The sequence below is a fragment of the Struthio camelus genome, chromosome 23 (assembly GCF_040807025.1).
Source record: "Struthio camelus isolate bStrCam1 chromosome 23, bStrCam1.hap1, whole genome shotgun sequence".
NCBI classification, from domain to species: Eukaryota; Metazoa; Chordata; class Aves; order Struthioniformes; family Struthionidae; genus Struthio; species Struthio camelus.
The window spans coordinates 7,832,148-7,849,175 of record NC_090964.1 but is presented as its reverse complement, the minus strand read 5'-3'; the positions used below and the strand labels follow the sequence as shown (position 1 = coordinate 7,849,175).

The 17,028-nt window shown below is 39.3% G+C and overlaps 1 protein-coding gene across 1 annotated transcript in view; it reads right to left on the bottom strand.

The window, feature by feature from the left end:
* Positions 1-16,815, bottom strand: part of MYOM3 (myomesin 3) — a 29,105-nt gene extending 12,290 nt beyond the window's left edge. The window contains exons 1-22 of the mRNA XM_009668250.2: positions 16,709-16,815; positions 16,474-16,548; positions 15,631-15,790; positions 15,208-15,365; positions 13,966-14,061; positions 13,168-13,256; positions 10,183-10,227; positions 9,818-9,958; positions 8,672-8,833; positions 8,243-8,384; positions 7,952-8,151; positions 7,580-7,633; positions 6,881-7,008; positions 5,825-6,008; positions 4,828-5,002; positions 4,060-4,181; positions 3,214-3,401; positions 2,873-2,999; positions 2,225-2,403; positions 2,035-2,149; positions 900-1,056; positions 404-513 (exon numbers count right to left, since the gene is read on the bottom strand). Coding sequence (XP_009666545.2) covers positions 404-513; positions 900-1,056; positions 2,035-2,149; positions 2,225-2,403; positions 2,873-2,999; positions 3,214-3,401; positions 4,060-4,181; positions 4,828-5,002; positions 5,825-6,008; positions 6,881-7,008; positions 7,580-7,633; positions 7,952-8,151; positions 8,243-8,384; positions 8,672-8,833; positions 9,818-9,958; positions 10,183-10,227; positions 13,168-13,256; positions 13,966-14,061; positions 15,208-15,365; positions 15,631-15,790; positions 16,474-16,548; positions 16,709-16,815 — 2,914 coding nt within the window. The remainder of the gene's footprint in view (positions 1-403; positions 514-899; positions 1,057-2,034; positions 2,150-2,224; positions 2,404-2,872; positions 3,000-3,213; positions 3,402-4,059; positions 4,182-4,827; positions 5,003-5,824; positions 6,009-6,880; positions 7,009-7,579; positions 7,634-7,951; positions 8,152-8,242; positions 8,385-8,671; positions 8,834-9,817; positions 9,959-10,182; positions 10,228-13,167; positions 13,257-13,965; positions 14,062-15,207; positions 15,366-15,630; positions 15,791-16,473; positions 16,549-16,708) is intronic.
* Between the last annotated feature and the right edge of the window lie 213 nt (positions 16,816-17,028).

The following is a 17,028-nucleotide window of genomic DNA, read 5'->3' as shown; positions in this document are numbered from 1 at the left end:
TCTTTATTTATGTCAAGAAGTTGATAATAAGTACAAAACATTCCATAGCAGGAGGGACTAGAACAGGTCATTAAGATAATTCTTCATTATGTCTCAATAAAATGTTGATAGTAAGAATTCAGGAAACACCTTAAAAATTTTTAAATCACTGTAATATTGTATTGTGTCTTAATTGTGAAATCTAAAGGAAAAATTACCTTTCAAGACCATGGAGTCTTTTCTTAGAGAGCTCTAAAAGGAACTGCCCTTGGGCCTTCAAGGAATAGGAAACATCTTTCTAAGGATATCACTATCATTAAGTGATGTCAGTCACTTTCTATTCCTCTAGGAGGAGCTTCCTCTAAACATTTAATATTATACAATTATAGCACATCAGGCTTTTGTTCTTGTTATTAGTTTTTACCTTCTTGTGTTAAAGTACAGCTGGCAGAGATATCATCATCTACATCTGTGACCTCCACTGAATATATACCCAGATCCTTTTCTGATGGGTCTGTCAGTATAAGCTTAGATCTTAGGAAGAAAAATATGGATAAATCATGTTTTTGTCGTAAATGATGCTTTTTGTAAGAGCATGCGATACACTCGATACTTTTGGAACATCAAATATAGCACTCATAGCCATTTATATGTGACATTGCAGAGCAGGGCCGAAATATTAGCCATATGATAGCTGAAGCTTCTCTTCTGTGACCCGAAGATTGTACTGAATGCCCTGTTTCATGGGCATCAGACTGAGAATCAGGGACAGCGAATTGCAAAAATTCAGTAGTTTATTTGTATTTTAGCTGAATATTGAAAGGAGAGGGAACATTTGGCTTGATGTTTTTTCTCAATATTTCGTAAGTTTTTTATTCTACAGTCCACGATTAATTTCTCAGTGTGCATCATCTACTCACTTATTGCCTTTCTCTTCAGTTCGAACTCTGTCAGAATCTGGTGGTCCTTCATAATCCTTTGACCAGATAAATTCAGATGAATCATTCTTTTCAGGAGCTTCAAAAGCCATGTAAATGAAACCCTCCTCGTCGACTCCAAGTTCAATTTCATTTGTGCCTGTATGAGAAAAAGAAAAGAAGCATTCCTTAACAAAACAGGGCAGGGCTTAGTTTCTGGGTATCTGACTTAACCTTTTACTTTATGGATGGAGAAACACAGTAATGATGAGTAAATGTAGATGCAGAAAAACAGATGTTTTCAAAAAAGCCAGAGTGTACAGTTAAGAGTAAATTCATTTGGGCAGTTTGAGTTGCTCATCTTTACTTTGACCGAAGCCTTTGCTTGCTATGAAACGTGTAACTAATATTTACTTAAAGCAGCTTTTTACTGGAAACATCATAGTATTTAGAGACTCCTCACATCAGGATAGGTCTTAGATACTCTGTTTTGTACCATTACTGTGGCTATTGTGATAAGGTATTTTTCTTCTAAAGCAGAGAGTCAAATTCACCCTCGGTGTAACTGCAATGAAATCAGCTCACATGAACTCATGACAAAGCTAAATTAATGTCATTCCATCTTGTTAAGAAAGAATGAAAAGTAATTATGTCTCATCTTCTGCTACAAATAGTACATATATTAATATGCATCAGCTGCAAGGCAACTTTTAACATCTATCTCCCTCTCTTTTGTTTGTGCAGCTGCTATTCTGTTATACAAGCTTTTGTCAGAGCAAAAGGAGGAGGGTTAACTGATCAGTAGGGATGACAAATCAGCCAGGGGGTTGGACGCTTGCTAGAAAGGTAGGTTCTATCTTCTGCTCTGCAGAGCTTTCCTTACTGATATTTTGCAGATTGCAGATATCCATTGTGTGTCTCAGGTTTCTGTCTGTATTTTGGGAAAGTAGTACTGCCCTAGCTTGCAAGGTTGTTGTAGGGATAAATACTTTACAGATCATGTGGCATTTATGATAATGGGGATCAAAAAAGTACTTTGGACAGACTCTTAGTTCAAGCCAAAAGCTGTGCAACTGAGTTGATATTTTTCACTGGGAGATGTTCAGCATGGACAATCTGATCACTTTTGGTTTCATACCGGGTTTGGTTTTTGCCACCACTGGATCTGAAGGGAGAGAGGGGGGACCAATTCCAGCCTTATTCAGTGCTCTTACTCGGAAAATAAGTGATTTCCCTGTCTCCAGGTCTGAAACCTGCAGGAAACAATGACAGAAATTAACATAATCTAAGTGAGAAGCAACACCTGGATACTAGGTGCATATACAAACCTTCATATGGGTGCTGGCTATGGACTGCTTATTTATTTGCTTCCATTCCTCTGACCCTTCTTCACACACGTCTACATAATACCCTGTAATTGGACCCACTCCTGTGTACAATGGTGCTTCCCAGTGTAGCATCAGGGATGTATCTCTTACTTCAGTGAACTTCACATCGTAGGGAGGACCTGTTCAACAAAGGGTAGGCTGTCAAACATTAACATTAAAAAATGCAACTAGGTGCCCTCCATTTTAGTCTCAAATTAGAAGGCTGAATTTTATGATAACAACTGAATAGCAGGTCCACAATAATCATTTCTATGGTAATTAAACAGCAGACGGTCTAGAGAAAAAGCATTCATCAGCTGGTTTAATGTTGTTTGCTTTGGTGTAATATACAAAGATGTTGAGATATAGATCAAGATTCTTCATTGGCTGGAAACAATGATATTGAAAATACCCGGATGCTCTGTCTGAAATGTAGAAATAATACACTTGGCTCTGAACTTCTCATTTGCCTGCGTTTGTATGCTTGGACCCACCATAACACCATTAACTCCCTATAGTTTTCAGAAGTCCCTCAGATTCACAAGAGTAGGGAGATTAACTAATATATGGGGCAATATTTTTTGGCTGTTGTTTTTACATCTTACTTACCTGGTTCTGGCATTGTCCATTCCTCACATTTGAACAAGTCACTAGGTTCAGATACTTTCCCAACACCAGCCATATTCATTGCACGTGCCCGGAATTCATACAGATGTCCTTCCTCGAGGTTGCTCACCTTTGAGTTCAGAAGCGCAAACAGGTTATTAGTACAATCTTGCTTGGTAGAACAGGTTTGCAATTGCAGACATCAAGATATAGTCTTATGATGTTATGAAGAGAGTTCTAGATGAGAGAGATTAAGAACTGAAAGGGGCAAAGTAGCTCATCACTTTTTATTGTTGATTCCCAGTGTGCCTAAAGAAGGATACTATTATATCTAAATGTAATACCTTGTAAACTCGTTGAGGAATTGGCTGAATATTGACTTCGTGCCAGTCTAGTTCAGATGCATCATGCTGATCTAGGAAGTAACCCAAAATCTTTGTTCCTCCTTTGCGCTTCGGGGGTTTCCAGCAAATGGTCATGTCAGTCTTCCCGCAGTGTAGAAGAACAAACCCATGCGGTGCTGATGGGCAAGCTGCACAGCGAAGTGAGAGATAAAATAGGATATTGTTCAATATAGGTTTGAGATCTAGGAATCAGGAAAAGAGATGTTGATATTGGATGAACTGAACTGAGGAAATCTCTGTGTTCCTATCAAACAGACATGATTCTGTTTGTGTTAAGGCCCCTTAATACCACTTTTGCAGTGTAAAAGTATTCTCAACTGACCAGATTCTTACTCAGGTATCACAAGAACAATCATGGACAGGTCTGAGGGCTTTTTTTGCACTTTGCTTTATGGTTTGTCTATTAGAGAGAATGTTAATGGTTGGATATTGACTAGTGTGGTTGGTAGTTTTTTGGTAATTGTGTGTAATTGCTGATGGGGTTCACGCTAGAGAAATTCACAATGCTGATTTCAAGATACCAGGAACTTAAATAGATACTGCACTTAAAATGGTCCCTTGTCCTACTGCCAAATGAATACTGAAGACTTAACACACTGCTAATGCAAAATGCTAATTAACTGTGTCCGCTGTTGACAAGTATAATTGATGACAGAAGCTGCAGGGTACAGGAGAATCAGTTTGCATTGTGTTGCTGCTTATTACCACTATGTCTAATAATAGCTACACGATAGATACGTTTTTGAGGGATTTTTTTGTGCGTGCATGCAATCATGTGTTACTTACCAATAGCTGGCCTTACAACGATGGGATCTGTTTCCGGTGAGCTTTCGCTCAGTCCTGCCTCACTGACAGATTTCACGCAAAAAACATACTCTTTTCCAGGCTGCAGCCCAGGAACAGTAAATCTAGGAGAAAAAATTAGCGTGTTTATATTTGACTGTTTGAAGTGCAGGCAAACAGTCTTTTGGACAGATAAGCAATACCTTATGAGAATTTATATGCTATTTACATTATTTGCTGTTACAGATTAAAGTGTGTCATATCACAGAAAATGGTCACCAGTAAATCAGTCAGTAGGTGTAAATCAGATACTGAGAGGTGTCACAGTGCTGGTTGGCACTACCAGTAGAATAAATGGGAATTTTTAATGGACTTTTTCTAGTTGACATTTGACCCTACAGCTAGAGAGGTTTTCTAAATCCTATTTTTGAGTGACGCCGATTTACTCTACTGGAAAGCAAACAAAAAAATGGATGTTGTTCTATTAATGCCACAAGGCCTATCTACCTAGTGCAGATGATTGACAGTATATGAAGATATATACAGACTTAGGTATCAGTCTGGCTTTGGGTGTAACAATGAGTCAAGGCATTTGAGTATTTGAGCAATATTTCATTCTAAAAGCAGGACGTGGTATTTGCATGTGTGCATGCCTATGAGTGTGCAGAGAAGGAAGTTCTTTTTTTATCTGAAATATGACTCCAACCATTAGCAGAGGAATCCAAGTTGGCACGCTGTGTTCTGCCAGCAGGGTATAATAGCTGAACTCACTTGTTACATGCCACTGGCTTATTATTGACAGTCTGCCATTCTTCTGTCCCAGTCTCCCGACAATATATGTAGTAGCCAAGAGGCTCGAGACCATCTTTTAACTTATCCCACTGCAAAGCAACAGATGTCTTGGTGTCTCTGAAAGCTAAAACCTGAGATGGAGGCGGTAGAGTAGCTAAAAAAGAAAAAATACAGACAAAATATGATATTTTCCATTTTTAAATTCAAACTAATTGTCATAATTGAGTTGTGTTGTTTGATTTATTCACCTTTTCCAGAGCATCATTTTCAAATTAGATCAAAATACCATGGACATTGTTCCAATCTACAGCCTATGCATATAGTGTTTGGGTTTGTCATACCTCAAGCACCTTTCCCTTACAGCCCATTGATTTCAGCAGAGTTACATCTGCTTATGCTTCTCTAAATCAGAGGAGGAAGGAATAGTTTTAAGTGAGCACTGGGGCAGCTGTAGTGTGGGATAATATGAAAAAAATCTACGGAACTAGCCCTCATCTCTGCATAGTGAAAACATGGGCATGAATCTTTGTATCTCTTACTCTAGTCAGCTCAGCCATGGGAAGAAAACAGAACAAATCAACTCTACAAAAAGATTGCTGTTTTGTCTGAAGCCCCAAGAAATGGGCGCCTTCAGCTGCCATGGGTATATCATTCCTTCCAACACTGTTCTATGTAACCTCTCTCTTACACAGTGCTGGAAACGCATTTGTAGTAAACACAAGCTTCAACCTTTTCTTATTTCATTAAACGTAACTCCCCCGTCATTGCTTGGATAGATTTACACTGCGCACTGACCAACTGCAAAGTAATTAAGCAAGGATTTAAGGCTTTAAGAGATTTCCTGATATCAAAGCAACTGCTGTGTAAGAATATACCATAAAGTTTAAAGAAAAGGGAGGAAAAGCCCATGCGTTCATTTGATAGTGTGTCTCCTTTTCCATATCATTAGTGTAGTGCATATTAATTAAATTATTACCCAATTTTGCTCCAGCAGTTATGGGCTCACTAGGCAGGGATGGCTCACTGATTCCATACTTGTTAACAGATCGCACGCGGAAACAGTATGATTTTCCTTTAACAAGATCAAAGAGTGCAAATCTTGGGGAATTAACTGGCATATCCAGATTAACCATTTGCCAGGAGTTGCTGCCTACAATTGACTGCAAAGAAAAAGGTGATGATTTACAACTCATGAAAGCTTAAAACCCTCCTGAGCAATAACAAAGTTATTATAGGGAAAGTAGCTTTTAAAAAAGAAAAGACTTAAAGGATGTTTTTGTTATTGGTATACTCAGACTTTTCTCTCGTGGCAACAGAGGCTGCCTTTGCAACAGAAATGGTACAACAGGTGGGAAATGAGTATGTATGAAAGGAGGCTGGTAGAAGATACTAATTAACCAACAAAAGGATTAGAGGTGAACAGGAAAGTGAACCACTGTGCAGTGTTTCCCAGCTCTTCCACACTTACTGGCCCATAAGGCAGGAAAAATCTTCCTGTCAGAACTCTGCTACCAGTCTGTAGTGTAAGACTCGTTTGTTTATTCTTTGTTAATCACTGCTTACTTAAGTTGGTGTCAGAGTCAGGATTTTAGCTCTAGTAAACTGCGGAGCTGGAGGAAGGCTCAGCAGGCCATTTTTGAGGCTGTACTTCTCCAATCACCCACACAGAGTGAGTAGTGCTGGAGAAGCGGTAGAAATTTCCCCACAAAGTGGCCTCTCAAGGCGTCTCACTCCAAGTAAAGGGACTGAACACATTTTCAAGGGAGAAGGGTGGTTCAGCTTCTTTACCTCTTTTCTTCTGCTTTGTGCCAAAGCTATCAGGGAAAAACATGATTATATTGGCCTTTTTAGGAAAGGAGGAAACCTGTCCCTTAGGAACGGTGACAACTCATTTCCACAGGCTACACTAAACAGCCACCAGCAATTAATTACATTTAGTAAATACTGACCTGTGCTGCAGGTCATCTGAGAAATAAAAGTTCTGTTTCAGGAACAGCAACTATTGCCCTTCTATTTGGTATTATTTCCTTACCTTTTCCACGTAATAATTCAGTGGTTCTCTACCTCTTGGATCTGGCTCGTCCCAAGCCAAGGCCACATAATCTTCTCTGACCTCACTTGCATGAACATTGGTGGGTGGCAAGGGGATTTTAATATGTCCTATGGGAAGTCAGAATATGATATTTCTTTAGTTATAATGTAGCAAAAAATAAGTTATTTTAAAACTTTATTTTCCTACTGTAACAGTATAAAGGAGGAGCCGTAAACCCTTTGGGGACATACAGGCAAACTAAGGTTATTACAAGAGGCTGTGTGCTGTTTAGGATGAATGCGAAGCCTTGTGCACCTTTACAACCATGTTTCACCAAAATAAGGCATTTTTTGTTTTTAAAAGCAACTTAAAAATCTGAACTCCATTGATGTAATGAGACTAAGGGTACTAACTGCCTAGCTCACATTTGAAAATGAGGTTGTAACACTTCTGAAAATGTCATATCTTTTCCTTCCTCTGCTTTTACATAAATACCATTCTATACCAGGCTTAGTCTAGCAGTATCACTCTACCAGCATTGGCTGGCTCCATTATATCTTGGAATGTCTCTATTTTCTTGAGGTGTACGGCTGTATTTTCCTGAATGTATTTTTTCTGGAATCATGCTGTCACTGATCTCATAGTTCTAGAATAATAATTTCTTTCTGAAAGAAGGGTTCAATATAAATCTGAAATTACCTTCCAAGTCATCCTTGAAAATTTCTATTGTCTTGCCGTCATTGTATGGAATAGCTGTAACGTAAAACAGGACAATGTTATGCCCTAAGAGAAGATGCTTGAGGCATGTAAAAAAAGAGAGAAGCCAGAACTGTGTCATTTCCTACACACATAATTATGTCCGTTTCATTACACATATAATGAAATGTCATAGCTGTGGTATTTTGATCTCCCTTTCAGAATAGGACTAGATGGGTTCAGCAAAAGTACAGTATGGCAATATGTTGCAATGATATTTGTGAGAATAAGGAGAATCTAGACAAACTGTGGTTAGTTATACCTCCAGCTTTATAGTGTACTTAAGGGGGTTATTTTCCTGTTTCTAGTACATACTTGTCACTCTTTTGTTCTTGCTGGGGTCGTATGTTGTAACTGGATCACTGCTTTTAGAAGGAAGGCTGATACCCTCTTTATTGACAGCCTTTACTCGGAACTGGTATGTCTGTCCTTCAACAAGGCCCAAAACAGGGAATCTGCAGGTTTTCACAGGCTTGTTGTTACATGGCACCCAATCCTCTGAACCAGCATCACATCTGAAATGAAATACAGCCCATGCTGTTCCTTCCTGGTTTTTCTGCAACATAGTTATGAGACTTTGTGCTCTAAGATGATTACTATACAGACCTTTCAACATAATATCCCAGGACTGGACTTCCTCCATTATCACTGGGTGCTACCCAAGAAAGAATCAAGCAATCTTTATTTATATCATGGCATTTCACATTGAGTGGGGATCCAGGTGCACCAGCTGTTTCTGCTGCAGCATCTATATAAATACCAAGCCACAGTGGTTAAGATTTTTTCTTCTCTGTACTGAACCTTTCACTCAGACAGTAACTTGATTTTAAGTATGTAAGGGCCTACATCCCAGTAGTACAAGTCACATTTTCTAGTACCTGAGTCACAGCTGAAATTAGGATTTGGACATTCTGTTAATCTTGCCCATGCACAAAACTGGGAGACGTTTTCTTGTGAATGAGGTTGTGAACTCCTTTATGTTAAGGGATCAGGAAAGGAGGTTTTGTTCTAAGTCGGATAGAATTCTGTTTATACCTCTAACAAACACGTAAGTAGTCTGTTCTTTGTATCCATCCAGTGTGGGAACATGGATAGTGTAGAATCCCTCATCTTCTTTGTAAGCACATGACACTGTCAGAGAAGCCTCTTGGTCTTGATACTTTAATTTCCGGTATTCAGAATTCTGCAGCAACTCACCTGTGAAGTATGAAAAGGGGTAGAGGAACTCCATCTCAACTGATAGGGTCAGGAGTGGCAGACCAAGATCTGTAAGACACTCCTGATATTATTACTCTGCCTCTGAGTTGTAGTCATGTACTCTAATGCTAGTTTGCTGCTGTGCCACTGTGTTCTATTTGTGCACAAATACAGAGCAAAAAATATGGTCCCTGAAGAGCTTGCAATCCAAACAGAAAAGAGTAGCAAAATACGGCTTGAGACAGATTAGTGAGTAGAAGGTACTCAGCTTCAGGGGAGCTCTTCCCACCAGGTAACTGGATGCTCTGACGTCTGCCATGTATTTTACCATCTCTACCAGAGGATGCAGTACCACTCGGAATGCAAGATCTTTTGCCTGAGTGGCCCTCCAAATTGGAAAGCAGAATGGCACATACTGCGTGTTTTGTATCTATTTAATCAATTCTGGGATAGCTCAGAGAGACAAACTAGCCAAATTCTCTGTAAATCACGAAAATTCAATGGGTCCTGCTATTTTCACAGCTGATTCTGACAGAAGGATTGAAATGGCAAGAACAGACTTACTGTGTCACTTCTGCTTCTCCAAACTTAATAGCACAGAAATATTACCACTTTGGCTAAGATCAAACATCCTTGACTTGCAGCAGAAGAGTTGAGGATATCCAGAAGGTTTTTTCACTAGAGCCCCATTGGCCTTTCAGTGTCAGAACAACAGAGACTTCGAGCTTTCAATGTGTGGAACTAAGACTCTTAAACAATTCTTACAAACTTAAATAAGTCACTACCTCCAAAACTTTTTACTGCTATCATTCTTTTACAAAAGAGGAAAGAATACAAATTAAATAATAACATTTGTAGCTCAAGAAGAGCTGAGAGCAGCTCAAGAATCTGAATTCCACTTCTCTTCTGTAAGCATTAGGTCACAGTTATGAGATCAAACGGTATATTCATGTATGTGTATAAACTTAGCTGTTGCATACAAACCATCTCTGAACCAACTAATGTCTCGTTGGTGTTCAAGTAGATCGGAAGAGAAATAACAGGAAAGGGTGAAAGGCTCCTTCTCCCTTGAGAATAAGGATTTCAGTGAAAAGGCAAAATCTGGCTCTCTGGCAATGAGAGACCCTGTGAAATGAGAGCAAAATACAGCATGATAAAGAGACTTCCCCGAGCTTCTTCCTATTGTTATTATATTATTATATTATTATTGTTCTTTATTTAGAGTGGTACCTGGGCCTTGCACTTTTTGTATGAAGTCAGGCTAACAGGAAAAGCTATAGCTCAGACAAAAAAAATCAGATTGCTTCAGGCTATAGAAATCAAAGAAATAATAACACTCATTTACTCACTTCTGTATATTTCTGAATCAAATCCTGACTCCTTTCCATAATGTTCTATAAGATAAGAAGAAAATACATTTAACAAATCTTGTAACAGTGTTTATCAGCCCCCCAAAACATACAGTGGTGCTCGGCAAAGTATTTTGTTCCCTCAAACGAACACTTAATGTGAACCTTTAAAGCCTCATTGTATGGTAAAATATTAATCCATTTAACAGCTGATTGTCTTCACAAACATCAAGGGTTTATCTACACAGGAAATTACTGATATGACTATAGTGATATATCTGTATTGCTTTAAGTACTGATGTGCACTCAGTTTTTCACAACTAACAATTTTTTTCAGTTTGGCTTACATCATTACAAGCTACACTAGAAGAGGCTATTGTTGTACTGAATAAGAGCAGGGTAGCTACTCAATGCCATATACAGCACAGAAAAGGAAATCAAAAAGTGTCAATGTCATAAACATTACTGAAAGCGGAATATGGCCAAACCCCTGGATGTAAACAGCCTCCCCTTACAGAAGATGGTACGGGATTCTTGAAGGCTACTAGTGACTGGGACTTCAAGATTTAGCCAAAACAAAGGACATCCAGAACTGCCAACTGCTCTGAGATACTGAGGTCATTCCTGAATCTGAGGGAAAAGTGTCTCCTACCAAATAATTTATTACAACAGCCATGGATTCTCTGGTGGCATCACATGTGAATGCTGACTCACTTAACCTTTTCTAGCCTGTGAGAACTGCTAGGATCACAGCACAAAATGAAGTAATTTGGAGCTGGAATCTAAGAACAGTTGCATTTAAACAGGATGAGATTGAAATACTTTCCTTTCTTATCTTTATAAGCCCAAAGAAATGCATATAAAATAATACCTATTTTTTTTTTCAATGAATGAAGTCTGACAATAGCAGAATGCATAAGGAAAATAGGAGGAATGAGTGTTAATGGCTGAAGAGGTAAGTCATGGAAAGCACAAGAGGGAAACCACAGCTTCATCCCAGATCCTGTGAGCCCCACAATGATGTCTTTAGGAAGAATGAGCTTCTGCTGTAGGGGATCGCCAAGCCTGAGACCCTCCCCTGGCATCAAGGGCATTCCAGACAGTGTCAGGCCTGAGAAGAGATGCCATCAGCTTGCCTGGGGGATGAGGAATGTTTCCAGTGGAGGCAGGATTAAGGCTTTGGTATAGTCTCTATTTTCAGAATGTTAAATGCAAATAGCAAAAGGAAGAGTCATGTTACTGGGATGGCATTAGACAGGGTCAAGGGAGAAGGAAAGTGTGGGCCTCTCACCAGCAATCACAAGGAAGATCATTAGCAAGCTGTCTGAAATGGTGGTCAGGCCTGATGAAGTACAGTTTCATCAGGCACTTAGAGGTCAAGAGAGTGGTCCCATCCAAGGTTTTCTGTGATAGACCACAGCATTTCAGACGATGATTATATCATCATACCAGCGCTGATCCTAAAGAGACTGACAGGGAAATGGGGAGAAGGACTGTGCAACTATTGTCATGGATTTTTTCAGATAGCTACTTCTGCTGTATGGCAAAGGCCCAGCTCTTACTGTTCAGAGAAGCACTGTACACCTGGTGACTTTTTTGGGGTTATGGTAAGGGGAACTTAGGGATCTGGGAAGGTTTGCAAGTGCTAATTTTCTGGTCTATTAGTGTGCCTTTAGAACTGGTAAGTGTATACTACATATTTGTAGACATGCTGAATTTTGACAAGGACGTTTGACAATGTCCTTTAAACAAGGACATTTTTTGGTTAAAGGATTTGAAAGATAACATAAGCAATAGACATTTATTAAGATTCTTGAGTCCCGTTCTGGGTGTGTGTGTGCGTGGGTGTTTGCATGGGTGTGGGGGTGTGTGCATGTGGGTGTGAAGGGCATTCAGATGTGATCAAAATATGGCATTCAAAGAGTAAGGTTGATAATAACATAACCCATGACAGAGCTAAGAACTTATTAAAGGACTAACAACAAATATATTGTCTATAACAGAACAAAACCCTCCCATCTGAAAAAAACAATTCAAGCTGGTTTGGTTACCAGTATGGTTTCCAAAGCAAACTTAATCACTTCTTATTCAAAATTTGCAACTCTTACATTTGAATTACTCCCTGGACTCTTGTCAGTCCTACTGACAGCATTTAGTTGTCTGCAGTTCTGTAGGTCTATTCTGCTCTGGCTGTTGATGACAGGCTTTATATATAGGAATAAATGTGTGTGTGTGTGTGTGTGTGTGTGTACACACACACGTATGTATGTAGGTATTGGAAATGTCAATAAACAAACTATGATCCCATGAGACTGAATTCAATATTTCTTAAAGCTTGATATAATTTCCCTTTTTAAGTACTGGTAGTTTACTTCCTTCCCTATATGTCTGATTTTGACTTGGGCAGAATGCGTATATACAGAATTCCTGCCAGTTATTTCAAGATCAGTACAGATCCAGAGAAGAAAATCAGGTATCTGCTCTCGGTGGTTACTGATGAAAGAGAAAGATGGTGTTCTACGTAATATTGCACTGAGAGATTCCCTTGGAAGTCACATTACTTGTTAATCAATTTATTGCTTATTGTTAGAAATGCACCAGACTCTTTCTCAACCCATTGTGTATTGAACTGTATGGCTGTTTCATATCAGTCCAGAAGAAATCTAAATTTAGTACAACTTCAGCAGAGTGGAAGGACAGCTGTGTCCATAAGGAATCTGAAAAATTTTGCTTGAGTCCAGAAGTGAATGAGAAAGAGAAGTCATTAAATATTAGTTGGTGGTAGCTGGATATTATTTTATGCAGTTGTGCTTTCCCCTCAGTAATAAATAAGAGAGAAATTCTCTCTTCTTATTTACAGGGGGCTTCTTTCTCTGTTTTCCAAAGTTCTTGTATGTTCTTATGATATAATTTACAGCATTGAAAATAGGTTGAAAAATCTAAAGAATTTGAAAATATAATACAGAAGGAACGTTTTATACTTACTCCTGACAAGCACTGTAGCAAATGAGTAAGCCTCACCGTATTGGTTCTTAACTTCAACACTATATTCAGCAGAATCCTCCATGGAGCATCTGGAAAAAATATTTTCCTTCTTTTTTAGGTTTTAGTCTTTGTTCATATTTCAGAGTTAACTTAGGGCAGGATAAATTCAAATGGGATCCCCTTTAATCCCAGAAGTTAGAAGCAGATACTTCCTTTTAATGAGGAAGCTATTTTTCCTTCTGAGTGAAAGGATTTCTTATAATTAGGGGTCACTTTCTTTCTTGATATACAAAAGCGAAACATTTCAATTAATGAGCAAGCAAAAGCTCTGTGGAACACTTGATTTCACTGCAAATAGGCATTTGTACTTATTACATGTATATGACACAGGGTTTTAGTCCTAATATCATTCTGATTACATCGATCCATCCCAACTGGGATGGATCTGGTAGGTCTGCTCATAAAGTGCTCTTAGTGCGTATGACATTGCCATGAATGACAAAACTTTTGCCATGCCTAAAAAAGGAGCAAAGATTAATAAGGCTATCAGATTTTGTACTTAACTCCAATTATTTAGGTTTAAATAAACACAGTATTGTTTAAACCTCATGAACTACTGTTGAGATTGCTTCCTAATAGCAAAGATTTAGCTCAAACGCAGCACACTGAAGTTAAAAAAGATCAGACTCCAGAAGAATTATCTTTTTTGTTTAACATACACAAACTGAGCTTTTCAGGAAAGCAGGCCTTATTCCAGTAAAAAACCAACTAGCTCAGAGACAAGAGCACATACATTACCTACTGATGTGCAGGGTGTGCATACCAAACTTGTTTTTTATCCGGTATTTCCCCGCTGGAGCTAGGCGAGGATCAATACGGACTCCATTTTTATACCTAGTTGAACACAAAGGTGACATACTGCTTAAGAGGGATGAAGAAACTGGTAAAATTAACACCTTAATTTAAAGTTAACAGTGTCAAGCACAACAGGGGCACAGCAGAACAGAGGAGTAGACAACAGTTCCCTCTTTTTCAGCTCTTATCCCACATCAAGCTAGAATAGCCTTGCAGATAACCTTGATCCCATCCCATAGTGCTGCTTGTGCTTCTTCCCCAGTGCAGTCCTGTGCTGCTTGGAGACTGCCTATGACCGCTTAGCATTGGCTTGTTGCTTCCTCCGCAGTTTATGCTCCCTGCTTTGCAGCTTGCGTGAGGGAGTTCGAGCAGATGTCTCTTGCTTCTTTATGTCCACTGGTGAACTGTGGGAGGTTCATACTCTCTTTGTGCTTCGAATAATTCAAAGGGGTTGTTCTGAGAGGACACAGGACATCAGGAGCTCTGACAGTAGAGGAGTTAGCTGCCTACAAAGTCATTATTAATCCAAATGTTTACATACTTCAGACCTTCTATGGGAGGAGGGGTCAGTCACTTTAACAAACTGGTCAAAGTACACTTTGCAAATTGCCTTTGAAGTGATCTTTAATGTATTTCTGTCCCTCCATGGCTGTGGTCAGGCCCAGTATATAGCACTTTCTCTTGTGTATTTGTAAATGAGCAAAGCTGAGTAAATAGAAGAGGTGCTTTGTATTTTACAAATTGTAGGCACTACGGCAATTTAATGCCAAAACTTTTATGGACTCCTGATTGGTAGTCAAGCCTCGATGGTGCATATGTGTGCAGAGATTTAGCGCTGGCAGGAGATTCTGGTTTGCAATTGAATGGAATGTAGCACCAAGGGAAGCAGGGAAATCAATCTTTCTGTACCAAATCGTCACCATAAATGCCAGTCCTATTCCAAAAGGAGCCTCTTACGACAGTCCACTGTCTACAGGGCCCACCGAATACTTAGCTTCTTTACTGCATCTAACAGTGGAACTGAAGAAGTGATCTAGAATTGAAAGTGTTTTCTGTGAATTCTTAAGGTCTCCCATCCTTCTTTCTAACAGGACACAGATGTTTCTCCTCTAGTTGCTTCCTGAAATGTGCACATGCTTTGTTAGCCACACGGGCAGCATCAGTCAACACCGTCAACTGACATACCAAGTAACTTGTGGTGGTGGGGAAGCCAGGACTGTACATGCCAGCTTCACTTCCATCCTCTCCCAGACTGCATGTACTCTGAGTGGGATCCAGAACATAGGTGGTCTCCCTGAACACAGCTCAATGTATTCCTTCTCCATTTGTGCCTTTTTTACAGCCTAGAACAAGGATAGAATAAATAAAGGCAATGGAAAGGGATTATATTCTAACTACACAAATCCATTTACAAGAGGGACATGTGTGTGATCACGCTTTAGTGGCAGCAGTAGAAGGTCTTGTCTTTATTTCTCATGGTTTTAGAGATTGTCCTAAAACCTAATTAGGTTTAGTATCCTCTCCAGAATGCTAGTTAGTGTTAGTAGTTATAATCCTGTGGGTATTTCTGCTATACATAGAAACGTCTGATTTCTTTCTACATCTGACCTTCCTCCGAAGGGCCTTTCGGTCAGCTCTCACACGCAGCAGTCTGCAGTTCCTAATAACTTCCTTTTCCAACTTTTCCATATCATTCCCAAACCGAACTCTCTTTTGTCCCCTCTGCTCTAGCTCTAGGATGTCAGCTTCTCTTTTTAGCTTGTAATCCCTGCAACAGAGAATGTTAAAAAGACAACAAAAGTTAGGATAATGCTTTTGCTTGTTTATTTGTTTTTTGTTTCATAGCACGTACATTTGGTTAAATATAAAAAAGTATTAAGGAAAGAAACATCAACTTGCACACAGCAGGGAGTACGATGAGAGGTAATCATGCATCCTGGACACCAAGCAGAGCTACCATGAAAGATTCTACTACCATGGCACAAGAAGGAGATCCACTAAACGCACACTTTTAATCCTGGACAGGGAACTGGCAGAAGGATTGAAGGGAGGAGGGGTGGTGCTGACTACCTAAGTTGTTCAGCCATCACAGGAGGATGGTCAGCAGGGTCATTGCCAAGATTTTCTAGGGAAGAGAGGGAGTTCCATCTGTTACCATTAGTTTATTAATCTGGCTCTGTATTTTCCATTTATTTCTATGAAACTTGTTTTCTTCCAAGCCCTTGCTCATGAGCAGGGAGATGTTGCTCATCATCAGAGGTAGCAAGACAATATAATATAGTTTTCTGTATTTTAGTTGAGAACTGGTGTTTTTCTTTTCAAAGGAAGAACCTCTTGCTTGAACCTGGTCTTTTTGCCTCCAACAAAATGAGCTGGAACCTGTAACATTTATATGCAAGGGTGATAGTGTATACCATGTTTGTATTTGAGTTATAATGATTTCTGACTTACTGTGATGTTTCAGAGGTCAAGGCAAGGGCAGCTGCTATGGATAATTCTGACAGGGTGAAAGTCTCTTCTTCCTCACTTCCAGAGGCAGATGCACATAAAAGAATCCAGACAAAGTTGAATAATTTCATAAATTAAAAATTCAGCAAATCTATGAATGTCCAGTACCAAGTGTAATGTTTTAGAAGGTCCTCTCTGGACCTGACTGATCTGGGCCGTCCCTGACTCTGTGGCTTACCTGGTTTTGAACTTTTTCTTTTTAGTTGAAGAGGTCATTTGCAAGCTCTGTTGTCTCTCTTCCTTTTGTTCCTCCTCTCTGTAGTGGAAGAAGGTTCGGGTTCCCATGCTGGGGAGTCAGAACAGAACTTTCTTGCTGTAATAGAATAAAAAATAATATGGCCTTCAAATAAGACTTGCTAACAGGAATTTTTTAAGTTACCATTAAGTCCTCACTTTGCTCTGAATGAAAGCTTATATAATACTACCTTTTGCATTCGGACTATGAAAGAGGTTTATTTTCATGATGCTTCAGTAAAAAATGGAATCAGATGAAGTCTT